Here is a 26,424-nt window from a genome sequence, read left to right on the forward strand (position 1 = left end):
AAAAAAAAAAAAAAAAAAAAAAAAAAATCCTCATGCTGATACTAACAAATGTTTTCATCTACTCTTTGATATATATCCCAGTAAGGGATTCCTTGTAACACACCTGCACTTACAGAAAATAGTTCGACTTTAAATAGTGGAATTTTAATGTAGAAAAATGACATGAAGACTAGGTCAAAACCATGCAAAAAATCCATTTGAAATAACACTTGAAAACCTTAAAATCAGCGGTTAAATCATGTTTTTCTAACAAATGTGGTGTTTGAGAGACCCAGACTTGCAGAATTGGGGGATTTTTCTGTTTGGATTCACACAGGTGTATTGATAAAGACATATTGCATATTTTTAAAATATAAACCAATTATCTCAAGTAACATGCCTTATACACAGTACATGGAGTGGAACTATTACTTGGTTTAGTATAGCCAAATTATGATTGTTGCATGAACCACAAATTTTCTTCTCTTCTTTGCCCATGGTCCACCAGGAGGCAGTAAGGTGAGGGCACTGAGGCAGGTCCTTTGGGTACCTTTAGGAAAATTAGAAGATAGCATATATATAAGCTTTCTGTGTTAACTTTTTTAGGTAGTTTTTTAAAACTACCGAAAAGAAACTGATTATACAAACCTGAATTTTAAAATATTTCTAGATTTCAATGTGAATTTAATTTTAGTTTTGAATTAGACATCTGCTGAGTGTTGAATTCTGTCAGATTTGAAGTTTGTAGGTTTCAGCCAGTTTTCTAAACTAGGCCTGCAATTAGGAAAGAAGCCGAATTCATTTTTATGTATGTGAGTGGGTGGCTAGTGGAATTTTCTTAATCTTTCTGAATGGGAAAAATGTATGCAGTCTTTTTTTTTTTTTTTATCTTGGGGCCTTTAAGTGAATTTGTTTTTGTGTAAAACGAAAGAAGCAGCAGTTCATTTTGCCATTGTCAATATTGCAGTGATTCAGCAAAATGTTACTGCTTATCCTAAACCCACAAGTCTAGAGCTTGAAAGCATGGCCAGAATTGATCATTGTCAGCCTTCTTCCAGCCCAGTCCAGCAGCTAACCTTCCTTCTGGCTCAGAAAATTTTTTGGCCCATTAAACATCAGTCAGTCCACTTTTCTTGTAGGATGTTGTGACTGCTGTCTGATTGGTTTATTGCTAATTCTGGTTAATAAGCAATTCAAATTCCCAGTTTCAGGAAGACTACTTTTCCTTTTTTTAAAAAAAATTTAACTGATTTGTTTTTGGCTTGCGCTTTCAGATTCCAGGTTTCTTCCTCTTTAAAACAACTAGATTTTGAATATTCCCAGTGCCAAGATGGGTTTGCTGAGTACTCACTTTCTTTCATTAAATTCAGCTGTCATAGCGACACATCCACGTGCGTGCAGGCTCCCATGGAGAAAACGGGACTGAGCTATTTCTGCAGCCCCTGAAAATATATCTTTCCCTAAGACTTCAGATTTTAGAAGAATGACTTTGGGAAATCTCTATTTTGTACTGACATTTACATTTAATGATTGTTACTCGCTTATACACAGTTGAAAGTGGCCCTGAATTAACTCCAGATTAGTGGTCTAGAATGGAGATCTAAGGAAGGATACTTGAAGCATTCTAAGCATTCCCCTCTCATTTGAGTGGGCTGTGGAGATGATTTGCTACCCCACAGCAGTTCCCGAGAGGTTTTTTTCATTGCTAATAGAATCCTTAAAACTCCCAGAGATCATTTCCCTGACTTGCTGCTACTTCATTCGCTACTTCACCAGGGTAGAGGAAAGTTAAAAAGGAAAAAAAAAAAACATTCTCCAGTGAAGCTCCATCTGTTCTGCCTGATAAAGGAGAGTCTATTTCCGTACAGGATAAGGGTTGTGACCTTCCTTCAAATGTGCTGTTGTCAAATCCAGAGGCACTGCAGTGGACCTGAGCTTTTGCAAACTTGACCCTGTGCCTAGAGCTGTGAGACAAGACTGCGGGTGCTCAAGACACTAAGTCGCCCTTTACAGCTTTAGACACATTTTCACACATAGCAGCAAATACCTCCTATTTGCATAATGACCACGTATCCCCCCAAAGTGACTAGGACACATGGCCTGATAATCACGAGGACTATAAGATTTGGAAATAGAATTTTTTCAGAAATTCCAGGATATATGGTCAGAGTGGTTATGTGCTTGGCCTCTTTTTATATAAGGTATCACTTCAAATTGTTACAACAATATAAAATAGATCTGATTATCCTCAGGAGAGAACTGAATCACACACTGAAAACATGTGATGTTTACAAGCAGTTGGTAATAAATCGTCACATCCAGGTTGAGTCATTTGTTCCCCCCCACCAAGGTCATGCTGCCTTTTTCATGGTTTAGGGCTGTACAACATGTAGATTCTTGTTTTAAATAATGATGTTCCAGGGTAAGAAATGGCCAGGGAAGTGAAAGCGTGGATAAAAGGCTAAGATGCGACAGTATGGTCTGGTTGGCCTTAAGTGGAATGTTCCAGAGGGAAAAAAATACTTTGTCCAACTGGAAGGCTCATGGTAGAACTGAGTATTGCAACGGCTCTATTTGTTCTGACAGAATTAAAAAATTATACACATTTTTTCAATAAAAGAAGTTTACTATCCCACCCAAATGTTTTGGGCTAGGACTTACTCCTCTGAGAATAATCTTAGATTAATAACCTTTAGTTTCTCAAGCTGATCTGAAACTTTTCTGCCTTATGTAAGCATTAGGGCCCCATGGGACAGAAGTGTGGAGTTATTTAACAGGTGATATTTTTGCATAAAGTCTGTTTTGCTCAGTTTTCTGAGGCTTTACCTGAGACAGAAATGGCAATAGAGAGCCCAGGAAAAGAAAAGGAAATAAATATATCATTTGAGAATACCTTTGACTGACTTTGAAGAAGACTAATAGTCCAAAAGCTTCAAATTAGTATAAAGTAATATGTTGGGTAAGTAACCAGGAATTGACTTGAGAACCAAGGAATGGCACAAGCCCTCCTGACTGGGGATCTGAGACACTTGAGAAATTATAATGGAGGAGAACTATTTGGGGAGACAGATACCTCCCTCCTTACTGTTCCTTTTTCTATACCTCCAGCCTTGACACACACATATAGCCAGCATGCTACTGCTTTTGGAATATGGACTTCAGGTAACATATCCAGACATATAAATGAGAGCTTTATTGTATGCAGAATTTTGCTGAGTTATGGCCCTAGGTGGAATTTTGAACTCCGTAGAGGTAAATGTTCATTAAAATTTCCAGAGCTATGTGTGTGAGTTCTAGTCATCAGAGCAGAATGGCTACTTTGTGGTGACTTGCTGAACAGGAACATTCCAGTAAGATCCACATTTGTACCAGGGCAGAAGACCAGCTGCTATCCTTTCTTCTCAACAAAGCGTTCTTGTGTTGGAACAAAAACTCTGCACTGTGTGCCCAGCAGCAGAAGGGAGGCTGAGTAGTGATGTCAAAGTATCCCATGATGTCACCACAGTTCACAAAGAATTACAGTTAATGCCATGTGAAGTGAGGCCAAATTCAACACTTTCCCTCTTGGGTACTTCACAGTCTTCTAGACAGAAGCAAGGTCAGAGGTCAGGCCTTTGTATAATTTTGTTTCGCATTCTCCAGACACCCTAATTTTGGACGTGGGGAGAGAGAAGACAGCCTGCTAAAGAAAAGTCCTCTGACCATATGCTGAGAATGAATTCCAGTGTCTGTATGCACAAAGGTCTATACTAGGTTAATTCTTGGGATTTCTGCTGAAGACTACTAGACAGACACATTTAACTAAAAACAATATGCCACTGTGTAGCACAAGGAAATATACTTAATATTTTGTAATAACCTATAAGGGAAAAGAATCTGAAAAAGAATATATATAAACTGAATCACTTTGCTGTACACCTGAAACTAACACAACATTGTAAATCAATTATACTTCAATTAAAAAATAAAACAAAAATCCAAATGCTTTTAACCATAAATTTACAGAAGAATTCAGCCCAGACCTCAAAATAAATAAGAAAGGAGAAATGTAAAATCAGTCCGGTAGCACCTGGAAGATTGAATAAATATTAGAAATAAGAGTTAGTCGTTCTCTTTCCCTTTTAGGGTGTTTATCCAGTCATCAGATGGATTAGATTCTTCATCACAAGAAAGGGAATATAGCAAAAACTCTTAAAACTGTTTGCAATCTAATCAATTCACTGCCCTTCCTATCAGCTGTCTCATACCCCCAACATCAACAGCCCCCTTTCTTCCATTTACTTTATAATATAAAGAGATAAGTACCACAGAACTGCTCTAGAGGATAAGCAAGCTCTTAGGAGCCCAGGAAAATCTCTCTACCTCAGACAACGAAGAAGGTAGAACTGGCTCCCTTTAAAAGAACACCTGGCTAAAATCTCATTCCAATGAAAACAGGTCCTCCTTTAGCCTTTAACCGCAGAGGAGCTTGATGCCCTGACACTTTGATGGAGGTGGGGGCGGGTGGGTTGTAGGTACAGTAGGACAGTGGCTCTGGTCCAGCCAGACAACCAGCCGAAGGGCTAGAGCTCACACAGAGTAATGGCAAGAGTCAGGCCGGGGTCTGTGCAAGCTCACATCCCTCAGGAAGAGCCGAGAATCAGACACTCAGGAGATCGAGTACAAAGTGAGCTTCTGGGTCCAGAGTTGGTGTTAGAGAGAGGGCGTGAAGCCCTGAGCACCATGCCTAGTGGAAGAGAGGTCAGAGGAAGACACTCAAAAATAATAAGCGTTCTCAGCTCAAAGCCATTCTGGAGTAGTGGATGAAGACTAGAGACACAGCAGGCAGAGTGACAAGTGGAAGTAAATTCTCAGGTTACAGTGCTACGAAATGACACATCTGTAGAGATTTTTGCTTTTTGACAGAGAGCTGTTTTTGGTCTTTGGAAACTAGCGGCAGAGAATATAAGTGATGGAAGCCGTTATTATGTTTTAGGATAAGACAAGGAGGAAAATTCTTTGAAACCCACAATCTATGCCTGTCACCTGTGGCCTTACCTATATACTGAATTCATTCATTCAATAAACTTATTAGTTGCTTATTATATCATTAGACACTGTGACCTTGTGGTGTCACATTCTAGTAGGAGATAGAAAATAAGCAATAAACCTGTTATAAATAAATAAATTATATTGTATTATAAAATAAGTGCCATAGAATAAATAGAAAAGATGGGACAGGGTAAGAGAACCTGGGTCTGGAGAGGGACACAGGTTTCGATAGTCTGGTCAGGGTAGACATTATTGAGAAAGTGCGGGTTTCCAGTAAAGACTTAAAGATGGCAAGACAACTGCTCTTGAGGTGTCTAAGGAAGAACGTTCCAGTCAGAGGCAACGACCAGTGCTGTCCTAAGAGAGAAAGTGCTTGGAATGTTTGAAGAACAGCAAGGGGAGAGAGCCAGAGAGAGATGAGGTCAGAGAAGACCTTTTGTTTTTTAATTGAAGTATAGCTGACGTACAATGTTGTGTTAACTTCTGCTGTAAAGCAAAGTGATTCAGGTATGCATATATATATATATTCTTTTTCATATTCTTTTCCATTGTGGTTTATCACAGGATATTGAATACAGTTCCCTGTGCTATAGAGTTATCCATCCTGTATATACCAGTTTGCATCAGCTAATCCCAAACTCCCAATCCTGCCCTCCCCCACTCAACCTCCCCCTTGGCAACCACAGGTCTGTTCTCTATGTCTGTGAGTCTGTTTCTGTTTCGTAGATAGGTTCATTTGTGTCCTATTTTATATTCCACATATAAGTGATATCATATGGTATTTGTCTTTTTCTGACTTACTTTGCTTAGTATGATAATCTCTAGGTCCATCCATGCAAATGGCATTATTGCATTCTTTTTTATGGCTGAGTAATATTCCGTTGTATATATGTACCACATCTTCTTTATCCATTCATCTGTCGATGGACATTTACATTGTTTCCATGTCCTGGCTATTGTAAATAGTGCTGCTATGAATAGTGGGGTATGTGTATCTTTTTGAATTAGGGTTTTGTCTGGATATATGCTCAGGAGTGGGACTGCTGGATTTTATGGTAACTCTATTTTCAGTTTTTTGAGGAACCTCCATACTGTTTCCCGTAGTGGCTGCACCAATTTACATTCTCACCAACCATGTAAGAGAATTCCCTTTTCTCCACACCCTCTCCAGCATTAATTGTTTGTAGACTTTTTAATGATGGCCTTTCTGACTGGTGTGAGGTGATACCTCATTGCAGTTTTGATTTGCACTTCTCTAATCATTAGTGATGATGAGCATCTTTTCATGTACCTATTGGCCATCTGTATGTTGATACAGGACCTTGTGGGCCATTGTAAGGACTCCCATGAGTCTAGGAGGAAACTGAGAAGTCCTACCAGTGATTGGTAAACCCCAGAGGAAAGTGCCACGTACGAGGAGTTTTCCTTTGGAAAATCTTTGCCTGGAGGAGTTAATGCCTTCACATGAACTTTTTCCAGATTGTGGTGTACTCCCGGTCCGGAGTCCCGGACCAGGGCTCCAGAATGTGGTGTACACCTCATTCGTTTAGCCTAATAACCTGTGTGTATTTACCAGTATTTCCCTGTGGCATGTGTGTCTGGCTCCTGAACAAAAGCAACTCATTTTTTTAATCAATTCAGTTGCTCCCTCAAAAAGGAAATCCTGCCCATTAAAGATATACTTTCAAAGCTACTGGATGCAAAATATCGTACTCTTTGCCTGGTGCTTAGTCTTAGTACTTATAGCGGTAGGTTAAGGTAGGCCCATATGAAAACTGATAGTGGTAGGCCCATATGAAAAAAAATAATAATAAGGGACCCCTGCGTGTTAAAAAGTTGGGAACTGTTGGTGTAGTCCATTGTTTGTTGTTCAAATGCCCTTGTTACCTTTTGGCAACAAGGTATGGCTGAAAGAAACATCTTCTTCCTGTCTCTCCACTGCCCTTCTAACCCCTAAGAGGAACACACATCATAGAATAGAGGGATCGCTCATTGATTCAACTGTGACAACACCAATTCCTGGTAATGTGATCTTGGGCAAATTGTTGAATCTTTGAGTCCAGTTTTATTTTTGTAAAATAAACATAAAGTTAGTTAATTTTCAGGGCCACTAGAAGAATTAAATGACGTTAACTAGACTTGGGGAGGTCATTTTGCAATATACACAAATAACAAATCATTATGTTACCCGAAATGAATATGTTACTGTCAATCATATCTCAATTTTTAAAAAATGAATTCAGTGAGATTATATATTTTATACCTAAATCTAGCAAGCATATAGTTTTCTTTCCCTTCTCTAGCCTTTCCCTTCTGTCTCTTTCCTCTTCCATACCCCTATGACCTTTAGTCTTATTGATCTTACTCCCTTTCTGTTCTCTCCTGTTCTGAGGAAATGATCTGATTAAAGCCATTCACCCTAGATTGGGACCATGCCTATTATTTATGTGTACTCCCCGCAGCACTATAACAGCCAGCATAATGCCTTATGCTCAGTGGATTTGGTTTGATTTAAGCGTAATCCACAGCTTCATGTGTTACTCCTCCCAAGGGCATTTGGACAACAAACAAAGGACCACAGCAACGGTTCCCAACTTTTTTTTTTTTTTTTTTTTTTTGCGGTACGCGGGCCTCTCACTGCTGTGGCCTCTCCCGTTGCGGAGCACAGGCTCCAGACGCGCAGGCTCAGCGGCCATGGCTCACGGGCCCAGCTGCTACGTGGCATGTGGGATCGTCCCGGACCAGGGCACGAACCCGTGTCCCCTGCATCGGCAGGCGGACTCTCAACCACTGCGCCACCAGGGAAGCCCAAGTTCCCAACTTTTTAACACAAAAGAGCCCTTTATTTTTTTTTTTATATGGGCCTTGTGTTTTGTAAGTTTCCATCGACTCAAAACACTGCATTTATTAAGCAATAATTTGTTTTCTCATTTTATGCCTTAAAGACCTGAGTTCAATTTTAAAATAAGTACAATAAAGATCAGGGTTTAGTTTATTTGTATAATGAGTTGGTTGAGGTTTGGAGGACCTTATGTGGTTTTATGGCAGGTAAAGATATTTTCATTAGGCTTTTGGAAATATTAAACATAGCGCATGGGCCACTATTAGCATCTTTATGAATGACCGGAGATCCTATTTTCTCGTATCGGAGAGACGTGGAGCACAAGTATAGATGAGAAGTGGTACCTTCCCATTTACTTCCTAAATATGCTTCCAAGTCACATTACATTTGAAGCCATCTATTCGCCGCTGTGCGTAAGTCTGGCTCTGGAGGTGGTGATCCTGATAAGATTATTCAACTTTCTTATCACCACTGCCATATTAAATATTGACTCGTGTGTCTTTCCATGGTTCATAGGCATCCTACTACAACTTATAGTCAGGAATCCCAAGTTGGAATTTTGGTTTTGTTAGTTACCAGCCATGTGACCTTGGGGAAGTCATTTATCTTCCCTGAACCTCGTGTTATAATCTGTCCTTGAAATCATTCATATCTTCAGAAAACATTCATCTTCAGAGAAATATTTGTGGAGAATTGTCTAAAAGATAGCCAGTTCATTTCTCTGACTCTGGAGTAGTAAATTAGTTTAGTCTCCCTGCAAGACAGCCATAGTCTAATGAATTTGGCTTCTAGATCACAATATCGTAGAGGTTCTGTGGCCACATAAAATCTCAGTGGCGGGGCTTCCCTGGTGGCACAGTGGTTGAGAGTCTGCCTGCCGATGCAGGGGACACGGGTTCGTGCCCCGGTCCGGGAAGATCCCACATGCCGCGGAGCGGCAAGGCCCGTGAGCCATGGCCGCTGAGCCTGCGCGTCCGGAGCCTGTGCTCCACAACGGGAGAGGCCAAAGCAGTGAGAGGCCCGCGTACCGCAAAAAAAACAAAAAAAAAATCTCAGTGGCAAATAGTGCTACAGTTGGGTGGCAATGTCCACTGTGGGTCCTGGTAGGAAAGATAGCTGCGTGTGTGCCATATTTGTGCCGGCCCAGCTCTAAATGCTGGAAAGTCTATCCTTAGATTAAGTCAGACCATCACAACGCTCTGTACCTGGATGATTTGTTTTGGTTTCTTAAGGTTTGGTTTTACTAAATGTTCCCTGACCATTAGGATTCATCAGTGGTTATTGAAAAGCCAGTTCTTTGAAACTTCTTGGATTTATTTGCTCAGATGTTCTTAAGACATTGTTACATGGCATTGTCTTTCAGAAAACTCACAGAAGATACCTATCTAGGATTTCAGTACTTTGAGTAATTACGATTCTCCTGAACCAGTTTGTCATTAATTCATTACATAAATATTTATTGAGTGTCCACTGTAAGGAACACATTATCCTACACATTTTCTAAAAGATCTAGTAGATGCTGTGACCCTTGTCACTGCTTATGTTTTCCTCTTTTCTAGGAAGCTCACGTCCAGATCTGTGACCCCTATCTAGAAAATGTATAGGACTTAACAATGTGCATTTATGTAATTCTCGTTTCTGGCTGTAACTCACCTTTTTGACCCTTATTTTTCCTCTTTGCCCCATTTTCTCTTTTGTTTTTTAAAAGTTTTATTGTGTTTTATCATGTGTATATGCTATAAATCATTTTATAAAAAGGTAAAGCATAAACAACTCAATCAGTGTCTAAATCTTTTAAAGATAAGGTTGGAGCTCTACTGTTTCCCTATTAACATAGATAGTAAATGAGTTATAATGTGTGTAAGAGCACAGTCTTCCCCCATGAAGTTCTATCTGAATTAAATAATTATAAATAAGAGCAGCTGTGATCAGATTTGCAGTTTCATTTTCCATATTTGTCTTGCCCAGTGCTGAAAATAAACGGATTTAAAAATTTCTTACCTCATGGTGTTGGATCAAGAAAAGCTTGACATCACTGGCTCAGTATTTGATACTAGAAGTTGAGGTCCTTACGGGAAACCATTTGAAACATGGCCAGTGTGAACCCATCTAAGCATGTCATTCTGAGGCATGGTATCTGCTTGTGGACTGTGTTTATTTACATTCTCCAAATTATCCATCCAGTGATCTTTCTTTCTCCTGTGGCTCCTGGTGCAGACATTTTATTATACATATTTCAGTGCCTAGAGAATTCCAGTCTTGTGTTCTGCTTGTTCACTTGCTATCAGCTTTGTGAGGTGAAGAAAGAAACCCCTATCAGCACATACTGTAGGCCTGATGCCTAAAATCTGCATGACATGCTCAAAGTCTGTGAGCCAACTTGGACTGGATGTTATAGTTCTAGTTTTTGGTTTAGGGAGGGTTTCCCCTGCCCCCTTTTTAGTAAATCCTGAAAAACAATGAAGAAAAATCAACAGTGTTAAGTGTGTGTGCTCCCCTTAAGAGACAAAGAACTGCCTGTCTGTATGCATGTACACGTATGTGTATACAAAAAGCATACATTCAAGACACAAAAGCAAAAGTTGACGATGATGTCTAAACAAGAAAAACACCTTGGAGCTTCTCACTTTTTATATCACCTGGGACAAAAATTTTGTCTCTTTTTTAAAAAAAGAAAAAAAAAACTGTGCAATCTTTTTGGATGGGGAAGAAGTTAGACCACCGAGCTGACACCTAGTAGCAGAATATTAATAAGCTGCATTAGGCCAAAATACTTAGTTAGTTTTCCACCCTTTACAAAAAATTCCATGCAGTTGACAAGGTTATGAGTGGTCATTATCTTGCTTTAATGTTTTGTCCGGAACCAGGTGGTTCTGGGAACTCAGTGACCTGAACATTGCCTTCCATAACATTTCATTAATAATGAGCATAGGTGGGCTTCCCTGGTGGTGCAGTGGTTGAGAATCTGCCTGCCAATGCAGGGGACACGGTTTCGAGCCCTGGTCTGGGAAGATCCCGCATGCCACGGAGCAACTAGGCCCGTGAGCCACAACTACTGAGCCTGCGCGTTTGGAGCCTGTGCTCCACAACAAGAGAGGCCGCGATAGTGAGAGGCCCACGCACCTAGATGAAGAGTGGCCCCTGCTCGCTGCAACTAGAGAAAGCCCTCACACAGCAACGAAGACCCAACACAGGCAAAAATAAATTAAAAAAAAAATCCATTAGAATAATGAGCATAGGTGCACATGGGTGTCTTAAAAATACTAGCCCTTTATAGTAATTCTTGTTCATGTACCGGGACAGAGGTTTAGGTTTGGCTTCTAGTTGTCATTTATGGTACATCTGTTTCTCTGTGTACACAGATACATGCAAACACACATACACACATATATACACATTTTTGTACACGTGTATGTCATCAGTGACGGCAGTCTAAGGTTGCCTATCTGTAACCTACACTGGAATTATTAGCAAACCATTATGTTTGGTGCTGTGTGTTTCAGTGATTCACCAACATTCATTGTGTATCACAAATACCAAACGTTGTGCTAACCAGCAAAATAGAAAGTAATAAAACAGGGACTCTCAAATAGCCCATGATCTGCTGTAGAGACAAACATGTTAATAGATTAAACTCAGTATAAATTATACAGCTGTTTGAATTGAGTATATATAAAAGAAACCCCAAAATAATATTAGCTTAAGCACATAAAGGAGTTACTCTCTCACCAAAAAAAAAAAACAAAACCCAAAAAAGAGTCAAGATGTAACCAGTCCAAGTGGGTTCCAGAACCAGGCTCTTTCTCTCTCTCTGCTCAGCCATCCTTCCATTCTCAAGACGATCTCATTTTTTAAGAAAGCCACTGGAGCCAACAGAAGGCTGGCAGGCAAAAGGGACCCTCCCCAACTAAGTCAGCTTCTTGTAAGCAGCCTTCCCAGAAGTCCCACATAACTCTCCCACTTTTATTTCACCAATTACAAGTTGGTGACATAGCCAATGAGAATACTAAATAAAATTGGAGTTCTGTTACTGAGAAAAATAGGATAGATGGGTTTTAGGTGGCAATTAGTACTCTCTGCTACATGGAATTATGAACAAAAGGCTGAGGAAGTATTGACCATTAAAGTGCATAATTCTGGAATCTGAAAAAGGCTTTTTTGAGGAGGAGACACTTAATTTGGGATTTGAAGGATGAATAGGAGTTTGCCAAATAAAGAATTGGGAAAGAGCACTCCAGGCAGAAATAATATCATGTGCAAAGGCACAGAGGAGTCTGGCATTGCACCTGCCAACTAAGCCATTTCTGTATTTCTTTTTATTTTTTCTCTATTGTTAATGATAGCTCTTTAAGTGATAGTTTAACTGATTTTTAATTAATAGTTTTTCAAGTTCAACAGGTTGAGACATGTCCACAATGATTTTCCTGATATAACTGCAAATAATTTTCCACTTGGACCAAAATAAGAACATTTTATCTGATGATAAAATATTCCACATCTTAAAAATAATTGAGTTAAAATATTTTGGCATTTTAAAAGGGAATTGATAAAGAAAGAAAAAAAAATCTGTTGTGTCAGGGAGATGTTTGTCTTTTCAATTCTGAAGTTAAACAAAGCCCAGTTAGAACTGACTTGGTTCATATCCTAGGGTCCGTAAACCCACAATGGGAACACTAAATTGGTGGTCTGGCCAAGTTAGCCCTAAAGTATGTCACCTTCTATTTAGCTATTCCTAATATGACTGTTACTTTGGATCTATGAAGCTGGATTATTCTTTTCTTAAAATGGCTTTGGAACCAAAGGAAATCTTTAGGATTAGAGAGAGATTTTCATGATTATCTCCTTTCTGGCTCCTTTAGCGATATCAGAGTCCATTAAAATTTTTCCAGAGAAAGTTAAATCCTTTGAAAAACTTGAACTTTCTTTAATTTTAGGAGTAAACCTACTCAGGTTTGAGATACCTGAGAGTATGAGTTCCCATGCCCACTGCCCTTCCACACAGCTGAGTATCTCATAAGATTAAGGTCATCTCTCTTCAACCCCAAACAAGAACAGTAGAGTCAATGATTCTTTGAATACTGCCTAAGTTAAGATTGCCATATTTTCTCAAAGGATTCAACCCTACTAAGGCAATCAGATGCTTTAGTCTTCTGATATCTTTTTATTGAGATAGAATTGACATTGTATTAGTTTTAGGTGTACAAAATAATGATTTTATATTTGTATATATTGTAAAATGATCACCACAATAAGTCAAGTTAATATCCGTCACCACACATAGTTACAGATCTTTTTTTCTTGTGATGAGAAATTTTAAGGTTGACTTTCTTAGCAACTTTCAAATGTACAATGCAGTATTATTAATTATAGTCACCATGCTGTACATTACATCACCATGATTTACTTATTTTGTACCTGGAAGTTTGTACATTTTGACAACTTTCACCCATTTCACCCACCTTCAACCTCCACCTCTGGCAACCACCAGGCTGTTCTCTGTATCTATGAGTTTGTTTGTTTGTTTTTGGATACCACATGTACATGAGGTTGTATGATATTTGTCTTTGTCTGACTTATTTCACTTGGCATAATGCCCTCAAGGTCCGTCCATACTGTTGCAAATAGCAGGATTTTCTTCTTTTTCAGATAGGTAGGTAGGTAGATAGATAGATAGATAGATAGAGATTATCCATTCATCTGTCAACTGACACTTAGATTTTTTCTATGTCTTGACTACTGTAAGTAATGCTGTGATGAAAATAGGGGTGCAGATATCCTTTGAAGATAGTGATTTTGTTTCTTTTGGACAAATACTCAGAAATGAAATTGCTGGTTCATATGATAGTTCTATTTTTAATTTTTTGAGGAACCTCCATACTGTTTTCCATAGAGGCTGTACCAATTTACGTTCCCACCAACAGTGTAGGAGGGTTCCCTTTTCACCACAACCTCATGAACACTTGTTATTTGTTGTGTTTTTGATGATAGTCATTCTGACAGGTGTGAGGTGATATCTCATTGTGCTTTTGATATGCATTTCCCTGATAATTAACGTTGTTGAGCATCTTTTTATGTGTCTGTTGGCCTCTGGATGTCTTTTTTGGAAAAATGTCTGTTCAGGTCCTCTGCCCACTTTTTAATTGGGTTGTTTGGTTTATTTTCTCTTGAGTTGTATGAGTTCTTTATATCAATATATTTTGAATATTAACCCCTTATCAAATATATGATTTACAAGTATTTCCTCCCATTCAGTTGGTTGTCTTTTCATTTTGTTTCTTTGTCTCCTCTGCTGTACATAAAGATTTGAGTTTGACGTAGCCCACCCCCCTTGTTTATTTTTGCTTTTGTTGGCAAATCCAGTCTGATTGTCTTTTTTTTTTTTTTTTGCCAGCTTTGGTTTTTGCATACTTTCTAATTAGCTAGTATCTAGGCATGACTAAAAGATGCAGTAAGCCTCACGGCAACACCTCCCTTTCATCTAGTTAAGTCTGGCTCCTCATTCGGAATTCAGCTCAAAAGACTCCTCTTCAGCAAAATCTCCTGTGGCCCTTCTAAACAGATCTACCCATACTTTCAGCTCTCAGAGTACCCCATATCTGTGTTTTATAGCTTTCATCTAATTATCATTCTGCATGTGTGTGATGATTTGAGTAATATCTGCCTCCACTACTAGACTCTAAGTCCCATGAGGGTGGACCCATATGTACTAGAACTCACCACTGGATTGCTCCTAGAAGAGTGCCTGGCTCTAACAGGACTTCAGCCGTGGTTGGATTCAGTCACTGCATTTCACACTGTGCTTGGAATATAAGAATGGATGCAGAGTTGCTCAGCTCATGTGTGGGTTCATCTACAGATAAGAATTTTGAAAATAATTTCACTGCAGTTGTAGAGAAGGACATCAAAGAAGCCAGCACAGGCTGGGCTCTGCACGGACAAAGCTGACGTGAATTTTGAAGTGGCCTCACTGTAACTTCTGAACATATTGAGACCGATTGCAGCTTGACCACAGTGAACGCCCAGAGGTGGAACCAACCGCCCTTCACTCTCCACTTAAGATTTGGGCACTATGTTTTCCTGACATCTTTACATTTTAAAACAAGTACGGCTGCTGAAAGAGTTGTTGTTTTGTTATGTATTTTTAAAGATGCCTGTGTGCTTTTAGGGGAGAGGCACATGTTACCACATTTTAAAAATATAGCACATACGTAACACAATAGTAAACAGTTGTATTTTTCATACTTTTGCCTAAACATGTGTTTGCAATTATTAGTTGAAGCTTGCAAAAAATGAAAATCAAGCCTCAAAGAGAGTTCATGTTAACAACCTTTTGAAAGACAGGATGGATTGTGGGGACATTGTGAAGATAAGCCCCTTCAAGTGTCACTACACTTCTCATTTTATTTTGTCAAAGACAGTAGTTGAAGTAGTTTGAGAGTAGAATAAGTCTTTTGATATTAGATTTCACTAGAACTATAGAGGTACAACCTGATTTAGTTTGGATTTGCATTTTTTTTTTTAACTTGAACGTTGGAAAGAAAAGATTAGGGATACAAACGAGTTTGCCCACATAATTGATGAAGGCTTGTGATTTTGTTAAGCCCGATTTGGATGAAGCACAAATGTTTTGTTAGATGTATTTAGAGCTCGGCTACTTATTAGCTAAGTGCCCTTGGCAAGCTTCATGGCCTCCCTGATTGTCTTGAGAATGAATGAGATGTGTGTCTTGTGCCTGGTACAGGACAGGGCCAGTCAGTAGCAGGCACTCCCTGTTGGCTATCTCTGCTGCCCTCTGTGTCAATCCTCTCTTCCACCACACACGCGCACGCTAACCTTGTTTTTGTCTGTTGGCTGATTGGGCTGTGCTGCGTGGCATGTGGGATCTTATTTCCCGGACCAGGGATGCAACCCATGCCCCCTGCAGGGGAAGCACAGAGTCTTAACCATTGGACCACCAGGGAAGTCCCAGCAAATATTTGTTGAAGTCCTACAATTTTCCAAGCACTGTTCTAGTTGCTTGGAATACATCAATGAATCCAAAATACAAAACCCCACCCTTATGCATCTTACATTCTAAGGAACATATAGAACATAGAGATTATTCATAAAATTTTTCCTGCTACAGTTATCTCACAGTTGTATTTTTTGTGATTTGGGTGAAGCATAATTATTGACACTGGGAATTATTTTTGAATTAAGGTTCCATTATGTTAATAGTTCAGGATCGTCCTCCCTCCCTCACCTTTTCCTCCTTCCCCCCCCCATCTTTCTTTCTCTTTGTATATTTCAGTATATTTGAACTATGAAAATGTCTTTATCCACGCTACATTTTTTCCTTCTTAGCCTGATTTAAATTCCAGCTGAATTCGGTCCCTTTCATGGGAAGAATGTCTTAGCCTTCTCAAGGATGATAGGAGGATGATTTGGTGGTGATGGAGCTCACCATGGATCCCTCCATATCAGTAGGCGCCTGGTTGAATTACACATCTCTCTTTCTTCTTAGATTGTTGGCTGCGATCATCAGCTGGGAAGCACCATCAAGGAAGATAACTGTGGCGTCTGCAACGGAGATGGGTCCACCTGCAGGCTGGTCCGAGGGCAGTATAAATCCCAGCTCTCTGCAACCAAACGTAAGACACTCCAGAGATGGGGCAATTTCTGGGCCTTCTCCCTGGCTTGCAACTAGGGAATAACACCTCCATCAAAATGAAGACAAATCTGAAAATACTGTGGGAAGAGATTTATGTTCCTGTTTTGTGGATTAGTTTGGGTGAGACAAGTCAGGTCACCCGCTGCAACCCCAAGGAAGAAACCTTTGCTTTTGAGGCACATTAGGAGGGAACTAGACTTGGATCTAGATACACTCTATGTGCAAGCGTGAGCTTTGCTGCCCAGTGTGAGGACAGACTGCATCCCGACCCCTAACTGATACATAGTCTGGTGGAATAGCAGAGAGAGGGAAGATGAGAACTAATGCTCTCCTACCACGGTGAAATCACGTGGTCTTCGTTTACAAAGTGACCTTTGGTCAGTGCTGATCACAGGTTTCTCCAGAATTAATATTGGGCAGTGATTATGTGAAGCCATTTATTGACTGTTGTGCCCTGATCTCTCTATAGCAGCTGAATAAATGTGTGCCTGCTATGCATATACATGCCGGGAACTTTACATGATCATCTCATTTAATCCTTATAACAACCTTATAGCAAGGTACTGTTTATCCCCATGTTATGAATGAGATAACCGAGGCTTAGATAGATTATGTGGCTTGCTCAGAGTTATACAACTATGTCAGAGCCAAGATGTCAGCCCAGAGTCTGATTCCAGAGCTTAAGCACTTATTTGTTCCTCTGGACTGTCCCAAACCCCGCTGCCTGTTTCCATGGCGGGATATTTGTAAAGCAGTTACATGGATTAGGCGAGGTACTTCAAATATCTACCCAGCTGGATTCTGCTAGGGTAGATGCTATGTGTTCTCAGGATACCTGACCCAGCAACAGAGTCACCCAGGAACCCAGATCATTTTACCATACACGCTTCTCTGTGACAATCACTGTTCTAGGCGCTGCAGCAAATACAGATAGAAATAAAACAACCCTTGTAGTCAAGGCCGTGCATTTTTTAGAATAATTTGACCTTGTTTGGCATAATATGTCAATTTTGCCTTTATCCAGAATGCTCCAATAGGTCCTTAATGAGGACCTCTTTGAACACGTCTACCCTGGCTTGGGAAATGAGAATGAATGTCTTTATTGACTGTGGTATTGTCCTCTTGTTGACTAGCTGGAGGAAAACACTTGACATATGGGGGGTTTATGGCTTTAAATGGACTTGTAGGTCAAGAAGAAAAGGCACTGTTTGCTGGAGAAGTATTCTGAGTAGTCAGGAAAAGGCAGCTCGCCAAAAGGATGAGGCTCTGGGGAAGAAGAGGAGGCAGGAAGAAAGACTAGGAACATTTAAACACGTGAAACATTGGAGCTGCCAGCGTAGGGAACTCTCCCCATTCTACCACGCCTGCAGGCAGTAAAAAATGTTATTCTGAAGAAAAGTGAAAAAAAAAAAAAACCCGAGCAGAGAGAATGATGAAGGGTGAGGTAAGTTAGACATTGATGTAGTACATTCAGGTGAGATTTTTTTTTTTCCCTGTGGTTATGCATTGGTAGCTTCCCCTAGTAGATGAAAAATTAAACAATTTAGAAGATGAAAACTAGAGGAGGATAGAGGCGTAATTCTTCTGTAAATCTCTGAAGTCATGGCAGGATATTTGGGGAAAAAAAGTTACATTTAAAAGGTCACTATGTGATTTTTTTAAAGTGTAGAATCTATTAAAGCCCTATAATATTTATTTAAAAAAATAAAAACGAAAGGTCACTTTTATAGAGCTCTTTAAGGAATACTGAAGAGTCGAGGTCATTCTAATCATTTGTGCCACATAATTGAGTCAATGTTCATTATCTAGGAATCTAGGGACTTCTGTTAGGCACAAAAAGAGATGACTGGCATCTGTGCAGTGACTGCTGTATGGCAGCTCGTTGGGGCGTGTTTTCATGGTGAGATTCCTTCGTTTATTCCCTCTCACGTCCCCTGCCTTGCTGTCCTCATAGAAAAGCCCAAACACTCTGCTCAGATAGATATTCCTCTTACCCTCCTGTTTAAAGGGTGATCTGGGTCCTTTGGGGCCTGAATCACTGGAACAAAGGTGGAGAAGCTCTGAAAGAAGAAACTAAAGCAAACTGAGAGCCATAAGTCAGTCTCTAGGTCTGCAAATAGATACCTCAATGAAAAGTGCTCTATTCAAACCAACAGTGGGTAGATTACATAATACATAACCCGATGATGATCCATAATGACACAAGGCGATTGATTCATTTACCTTAGCACTGACGATGCCTCATGACAAAATGATTTATATCAGTAAAGCCCAGCATATGCATGCATCTCACCACAATCTATCGCAGATGCTGAACAGGACGCCTCACTTATGTTTTCTCCACCCCCAGAAGAACCTTCCACCCTGCATTTACAGACTGTGAGGTGACCCACAGGCAGGAAAGATTAGGCTGCTCTGCGGGGCCCAGTGTATGAGCCAGGTGAGCAGCTTTCCACCCGTGCAGGCCTGGAGGAGTTCTGCCAGCTCTCTCCCCTGCTCTCCGCCAAAAAGCACTAGAAGCCAACTATATGCTCTTTTCAAAGTCCTTATATTCATACTCACCACATTGAACTCATTTTCTTCTGAACTTACGTTCAAGTTTTTCCCTTATGTTATCAAGCCTCGCGGGAACAAAGAAAAAATAGGAGAGTGGAGAAAGACTATGATGGAAAGTGTCAGAGGAAAAGGAGAAGTAGGAGAGACAGAGCAAATGGCTGCCATTTGCTGGTGAATAAAAAAGAAGCCATCTTTGTATTAAAAGACATTATTATTGCCTAATACAAATGCAGAAAACAGCAATGGAGCTGGACCTAGGCACTCCTGCCCCCTTTTGAAGGAAAAGACTGTCCACTGAGAGCATTCAGCCTTTCCATTTCTCCTGGTCACTTTGTTCTACTTCCCCAACACGATGAAAAAAAAGAATCAAATTTAGCTTACATTGACTTACTTTTGATTTTTAAAATGAAAAGCGCATTTTCTCACACGTTATTGGCTTGTACCATATTATGTATTCTCTAAGTATACTCTGAATACACTTAGACCCAGAGTCAGCCTATGTGGTATCAATCTGATGTCTCCAGCTTTGCAAACTTCTCAAATGTAGCTGCATGTTTTGAAAATGCCTGAGTATCCAAAAGCTCTCCCTCTCTCTCCCTTGAGTGTCAAGGGCTAAACTAATTTATATCAAGATAAAGTGAAGCTTCTGATACCTAGCTTTCCTTCTCAGACTGTGCTTGTGCTGATTTATAATGGCTGTGGGTAAACGTATTCCAGGTTTATCATTCTGGCTCAAAGATTTTGAGGTAAAGGCTGTTTATAGTAAAACACATAACATATGAATGTTTTTAAAGAAAGCACAAAACTCTAAAGAAATTTCCACCTTGCACCAGATCTCAGGCTATATTCACAAGCCGCTCGTTCATTTGTTCAACAACAAATATTTCTTGGGTACCTGCTATGTGCTGAGGAACTGTTTTAGGTGCTGGAAACACAGGAAAGAGCAAAACAGACAAAAATCCATTTTTCTTATGGGACTTTCATACTGGTGTTAGGGACAGACAAAAGGATGAAACAAATAAAGTATATATGTGTCATGGGGTGGTAGGAATCATGGGAAAAAGGAAAGGGAGGGAAAAGAACCAGAGATAGAGATGGGCTGCCAGCCAAAGGTGTTGGAGGGGATTGCAATTTTAAATAGGTTACAAAGAAAGACTCACTGATAAGATGGCATTTGAGCAAGGATCTGAGGGAGATACAGGTAGGGTACCATGCACAAGATAGGGGAAAGAAAATTCCAGGCAGAGAGATAAGCAAGTGCAAAGGTCCTGAGGTAGATGAATGCTTGACATTTTTCTTAAAGTGACTGAAGTAAAGTGAGTTTAAAGAAGACTAGAAGAAGTGATGAAGGTCAGAAGACTGTGAGGTGGGGTGAAGAATGACACAGATACTGTACGATATTGTAAGGATTTTGGCTTTTAGTCTGAATGAGGTGAGAAGTCATGGCAGAGGAATGACTTCATTTGATTCATTTTTTAAGAGTATCACTCTATATGCTCTGTTGAGAATAGACTATCGTGGGTCTAACTGTGGAAATAAGAAAAGCAGTCAAGAAGCCAGACCAAGAATGAGGAAGATTTCGACCATAGTAGTGTATCCCATTCTGTGTATAATGCATTTCTTTGAGTCCAAGACATCATTGATTGAAAGATGTGACATTATTTTATACACCAATAAGAAAAAAAGCCTCCCCTGAAATTAAGAAATTATGACACAATGCCTTCTAACCACTCGGGGATTTTACTTGGTAGTTATTAAAAGATCTACTTTAGTTTTTATTTTTTTTAACATTGTTATTGGAGTATAATTACTTTACAATAGTGTGTTAGTTTCTGCTTTATAACAAAGTGAATCAGCTATATGTATACATATATCCCCATATCTCCTCCCTCTTGCATGTCCCTCCCATTCTGCCTATCCCACCCCTCTAAGTAGACACAAAGCACCGAGCTGATCTCCCAATGCTATGGGACTGCTTCCCACTAGCTATCTATTTTACATTTGGTAGTGTACATATGTCCATGCCACTCTCTCACTTCATCCCAGCTTACCCTTCCCCCTCCCCCTGTCCTCAAGTCCATTCTCTGCATCTGCATCTTTATTCCTGTCCTACCCCTAGGTTCTTCAGAACCTTTTTTTTTTTTTAGATTCCATATATATGTGTTAGCATATGGTATTTGTTTCTCTCTTTCTGACTTACTTCACTCTGTATGACAGACTCTAGGTCCATCCGCCTCACTACAAATAACTCAATTTGGTGTCTTTTTATGGCTGAGTAATATTCCATTATATATATGTGCCACATCTTCTTTATCCATTCATCTGTCAAGGGACACTTAGGTTGCTTCCATATCCTGGCTATTGTAAATAGAGCTGCAATGAACATTGTGGTGCATGACTCTTTTTTAATTATGGCTTTCTCAGGGTATATGCCCAGTAAGTGGTGCTGGGAAAACTGGGCATCTATATGTAAAAGAATGAAATTAGAACATTCCCTAACACCATAGTACAGATGCAGAGAATAGACTGGAGGACAGGGGGAGGGGGAAGGGTAAGCTGGGACGAAGTGAGAGAGTGGCATGGACATATATACACTACCAAATGCAAAATAGACAGCTAGTGGGAAGCAGCCACATAGCACAGGGAGATCAGAAGAAGGACTGGACGAAGCCATGTTTGGATTAGTGATAGATGTGCCCTGCTGCTGAGACAAGACCCTTCTAAGTACTCAGTGTCCCATGAATTATTAAATTTTCCAGCCTAGCTGCTGGATAAAATACTATTCTCAGTCCTATATGTGTGGGTTCTATTTTGTGCGACCCTGTTTGTGTGGTTCTTTTCCTGACCTCATATTGGTCTTTCACATACATGTACTGATGAGTATGTTGGTGCTGCTAGACACCTAAAGGGAATACTCTTAAATCTCCAGAGTTGTCTCTGTGTCCTTCTGTCCTCTCTGGACACAGAGAAATAACCTGTCCTTCAAACTCTAGTCACTTTAATCCCTGGACCCTTACCTTTGCCTCCTCAACTCAGGCAATCCGCTGGGCTCTATCCAAGTTCCCACTTTCATGGATGGCCTAGGAGGTCTTTCAAGGCAGAAGACTGAGGCAATATTAGGGTTCATCTCATGTTTCCCGAATCTCAGGAATCACTGTCCTTCTTTGCTTTATATCTATCATCTTAAAAGCCCACCTTTCATATAATTTTTTCTGACTTTTTGATTGTTTCGGGTAGGAGATTAAGCCTAGGCCCTGTCCTTTCATCTTGACAGGAAGCAGAAGTCTTGATATTGGGTTCTTGATTCAGGTTTGCAATTATGTAGATGTAGCCTGCTTTGGGCTCCCACTTTGGGAACGTTGTTAAGCACTTCTTTTCTTTTTTTATTGAAGTATAGTTGATTTACAACGTTGTGCCAATCTCTGCTGTACAGCAAAGTGACTCAGTTGTACACATATATATAAAAAAACAATGTTACATGCCTCTGATTCCTCCTCTCCCTACGACCGCCACAGTCATTGGATTTCAAAAGATTAAATACTGTGTTGAACTATTGTCTTGGCATCTTCTTCCAAGCTGCTGACACCCATTTTGCAAGTTTGATGTATTGCCTGTTTGGAGGTTGGCACCTCTGCAGGCAGCAAAGAAAACGATGACAGGATCACTACCTCTGCGAGAGAGAATATAAACGCTATTTATTGTGAGGCACATTCTGATTTTATATATGTAAAAACGTGAAAGGTTGTTGCTCTCAAAATCGATGAAATATAGTATGTTGACTCTAGGGACAGTAGGACTTTCTAAGTGATTAGAGGTAAAGGTGAAGTCAAGGGTGATTCCAAGGTTTTTGGCCTAGGAAACTGTAAGGATGAAGTTCCTCAACTGTAGAGGAGGCTGCACCTTCTTTGGCCTGTCCAGTATGCATCCTCCAGTGTGCAAGGCTGATAAACAATGCGGTGGGGGGTTTGAAGAACTCAAATTCTCAATTTCACATTAGTTTATTGGATATATTTTAAGAGTAATAAAGTTGTCATGAAGAGAAAAAATATACCATTCAAACCTCCTCAAGATTGGCAGACTACATTTTTATTGAACTGTAGTTGATTTACAATGTTGTGTTACTTTCCGGTGTACAGCAAACTGATTCAGATATAGATAGATATATACACATACACATACACACACACATATATTCTTAGTTATATATATATATACATATATTTTTTTCAGATTATGTATATAATATATATGTATACATATTCTTTTTCATATTCTTTTCCATTATGGCTTATTACAGGATATTTAATGTAGTTCCCTGTGCTACACAGCAGGACCTTGTTATTTATAGATTTTATACATAGTACTTTCTATCAGCTAATACCAGACTCCTGATATATCCCTTCCCCACACCCCCTTTCCCCTTTGTAACCATAAGTTTGTTTGCTACGTCTGTTTCTGTTTTGTAAATAAGTTCATTTGTATCATATTTTAGATTCCACATATAAGGGATATCATATAGTATTTGTCTTTCTGTCTGACTTACTTCACTTAGTGTGATAACCTCTCGGTCCATCCATGTTGCTGCAAATGGCATTATTTCCTTATTTTATGGCTGAGTAGTATTCCACTGTGTGTGTGTGTGTGTGTGTGTGTGTGTGTATTCCACGTCTTCTTTATCCATTCATCTGTCAGTGGACATTTAAGTTGCTTCCATGGGAAAACTATTTTTATATGTACCCAACTGTATTAACAATGGCTGTTTCAGGACTTCCCTGGTGTGGCAGTGGTTAATAATCCGATTGCTAATGCAGGGCACATGGGTTCAAGCCCTGATCCGGGAAGGTCCCACATGCCGTGGAGCAACTAAGCACATAGACCACAACTATTGAGCCTGCACTCTAGAGCCCGTGAGCAACAACTACTGAAGCCCATGCACCTAGAGCCCGTGCTCTGCAACAAGACATGCCACCACAATGAGAAGCCCATGCACCACAACAAAGACCAAAAGCAGCCAAAAATAAATAAATTTTTTTAAAGGCACTTTCATTTTAATAATAAGATTAAGTTTCAGCCTCATAGGCTTAGAGAGAAGAGTCTTTAAAAACATGAACTTACCAACAGATCTAAAAATAAGACAAACTCAGATACGAGAATACAAAATCCTATCTTTTCAAAAATTATTATTGTCATTTTTCTCTGATACAGCAATAAATCACACTAATCCACATATGACAAAATAAGAACAAATGTAAGCAGAAGCAAGAAGAACTACAATCCTGCAGCCTGTGGAACAAAAACCACATTCACAGAATCATAGACAAGATGAAAAGGCAGAGGGCTATGTACCAGACAAAGGAACCAGATAAAACCCCAGAAAAACACCTAAATGAAGTGGAGATAGGCAACCTTCCAGAAAAATAATTCAGAATAATGATAGTGAAGATGATCCAGGACCTCGGAAAAAGAAAGGAGGCAAAGATCGAGAAGATGCAAGAAATGTTTAACAAAGACCTAGAAGAATTAAAGAACAAACGAACAGAGATGAACAATACAATAACTGAAATGAAAGCTACACTAGAAGGAATCAATAGCAGAGTAACTGAGGCAACACCAGATAGATTCAATTGTTATTTACAGGACATTCCATCCAAAAGCAACAGGTTACACTTTCTTCTTAAGTACACACAGAACATTCTCCAGGATCACATCTTGGGTCGCAAATCAAACCTCAGTACATTTAAGAAAATTGAAATCATATCAAGCATCTTTCTGACCACAACACTATGAGATTAGAAATGAATTACCGGGAAAAAAACTTAAAAAACACAAACACATGGAGGCTAAACAATACATTAATAATGACCAAGAGATCACTGAATAATCAAAGAGGAAATCAAAAAATACATAGAGACAAATGGCAATGAAAACACGACGATCCAAAACCTATGGGATGCAGCAAAAGCAGTTCTACACGGGAAATTTATAGCTATACAAGGCTACCTCAAAAACAAGAAAAATCTGGAATAAACAATCTAACCTCACACCTAAAGGAACCAGAGAAAGAAGAACAAACAAAACCCAAAGTTAGCAGAAGGAAAGAAATCGTAAAGATCAGAGAAGAAATAAATGAAATAGAAACAAACAAAAGAATAGCGAAGATCAATAAAACTAAAAGCTGGTTCTTTGAGAAGTTAAAGAAAATTGATAAACCATTAGCCAGACTCAGCAAGAAAATGATGGAGAGAACTCAAATCAATAAAATTAGAAATGAAGTAGGAGAAGTTACAACAGACAGCGCAGAAATACAAAGCATCTTAAGAGACTACTACAAGCGGCTCTATGCCAATACAATGGACAACCTGGAAGAAATGGACAAATTCTTACAAAAGGATAACCTTCCAAGACTGAACAAGGAAGAAATAGAAAATATGAGCAGACAAATCACAAGCACTGAAATTGAAACTGTGATAAAAAATCTTCCAACAAACAAAAGTCCAGGACCAGATGGCTTCACAGGCAAATTCTATCAAACATTTAGAGAAGAGCTAACACCCATCCTTCTCAAACTCTTCCAGAAAATTGCAAAGGAAGGAACACTCGCAAACTCATTCTATGAGGCCACCATCACACTGATACTAAAACCAGACAAAATACTACAAAAAAAGAAAATTACAGACCAATATCACTGATGAATATAGATGCAAAAATCCTCAACAAAATACTAGCAAACAGAATCCAACAGCGCATTAAGAGGATCATACACCATGACCAAGTGGGATTTATCCCAGGAATGCAAGGATTCTTCAATATACGCAAATCAATCAATGTGATGCACCATATTAACAAACTGAAGAATAAAAACCATACGATCATCTCAATAGACACAGAAAAAGCTTTTGACAAATTCAACACCCATTTATGATAAAAACTCTCCAGAAAGGTGGGCCTAGAGGAAACCTACCTCAACATAGTAAAGGCCATATGCAACAAACCCACAGCAAACATCATTCTCAATGGTGAAAAACTGAAAGCATTTTCTCTAAGATCAGGAACAAGACAAGGATGTCCACTCTCACCACTGTTATTCAACATAGTTTTGGAAGTCCTAGCCACAGCAATCAGAGAAGAAACAGAAATAAAAGGAATACAAATTGGAAAAGAAGAAGTAAAACTGTCACTGTTTGCAGATGACATGATACTATACATAGAAAACTACTAGAGCTAATCAATGATTTTGGTAAAGTTGCAGGATACAAAATTAATGCATAGAAATCTCTTGCATTCCTATACACTAATGTTGAAAAATCTGATAGAGAAATTAAAGAAAGACTCCCGTTTACCATTGCAACAAAAAGAATAAAATACC

The 26,424-nt window shown here is 39.4% G+C and overlaps 1 protein-coding gene across 1 annotated transcript in view; it reads left to right on the plus strand.

Annotated features, from left to right (window-relative positions):
• Positions 1–26,424, plus strand: part of ADAMTSL1 (ADAMTS like 1) — a 453,014-nt gene that overhangs the window by 137,642 nt on the left and 288,948 nt on the right. Inside the window, exon 5 of the mRNA XM_024760471.1 lies at positions 16,356–16,482. Within this exon, the coding sequence (XP_024616239.1) occupies positions 16,356–16,482 (127 nt within the window). The remainder of the gene's footprint in view (positions 1–16,355; positions 16,483–26,424) is intronic.

This window comes from Neophocaena asiaeorientalis, unplaced genomic scaffold, assembly GCF_003031525.2.
Source record: "Neophocaena asiaeorientalis asiaeorientalis breed wild unplaced genomic scaffold, Neophocaena_asiaeorientalis_V1.1 scaffold174, whole genome shotgun sequence".
NCBI lineage: Eukaryota > Metazoa > Chordata > Mammalia > Artiodactyla > Phocoenidae > Neophocaena > Neophocaena asiaeorientalis.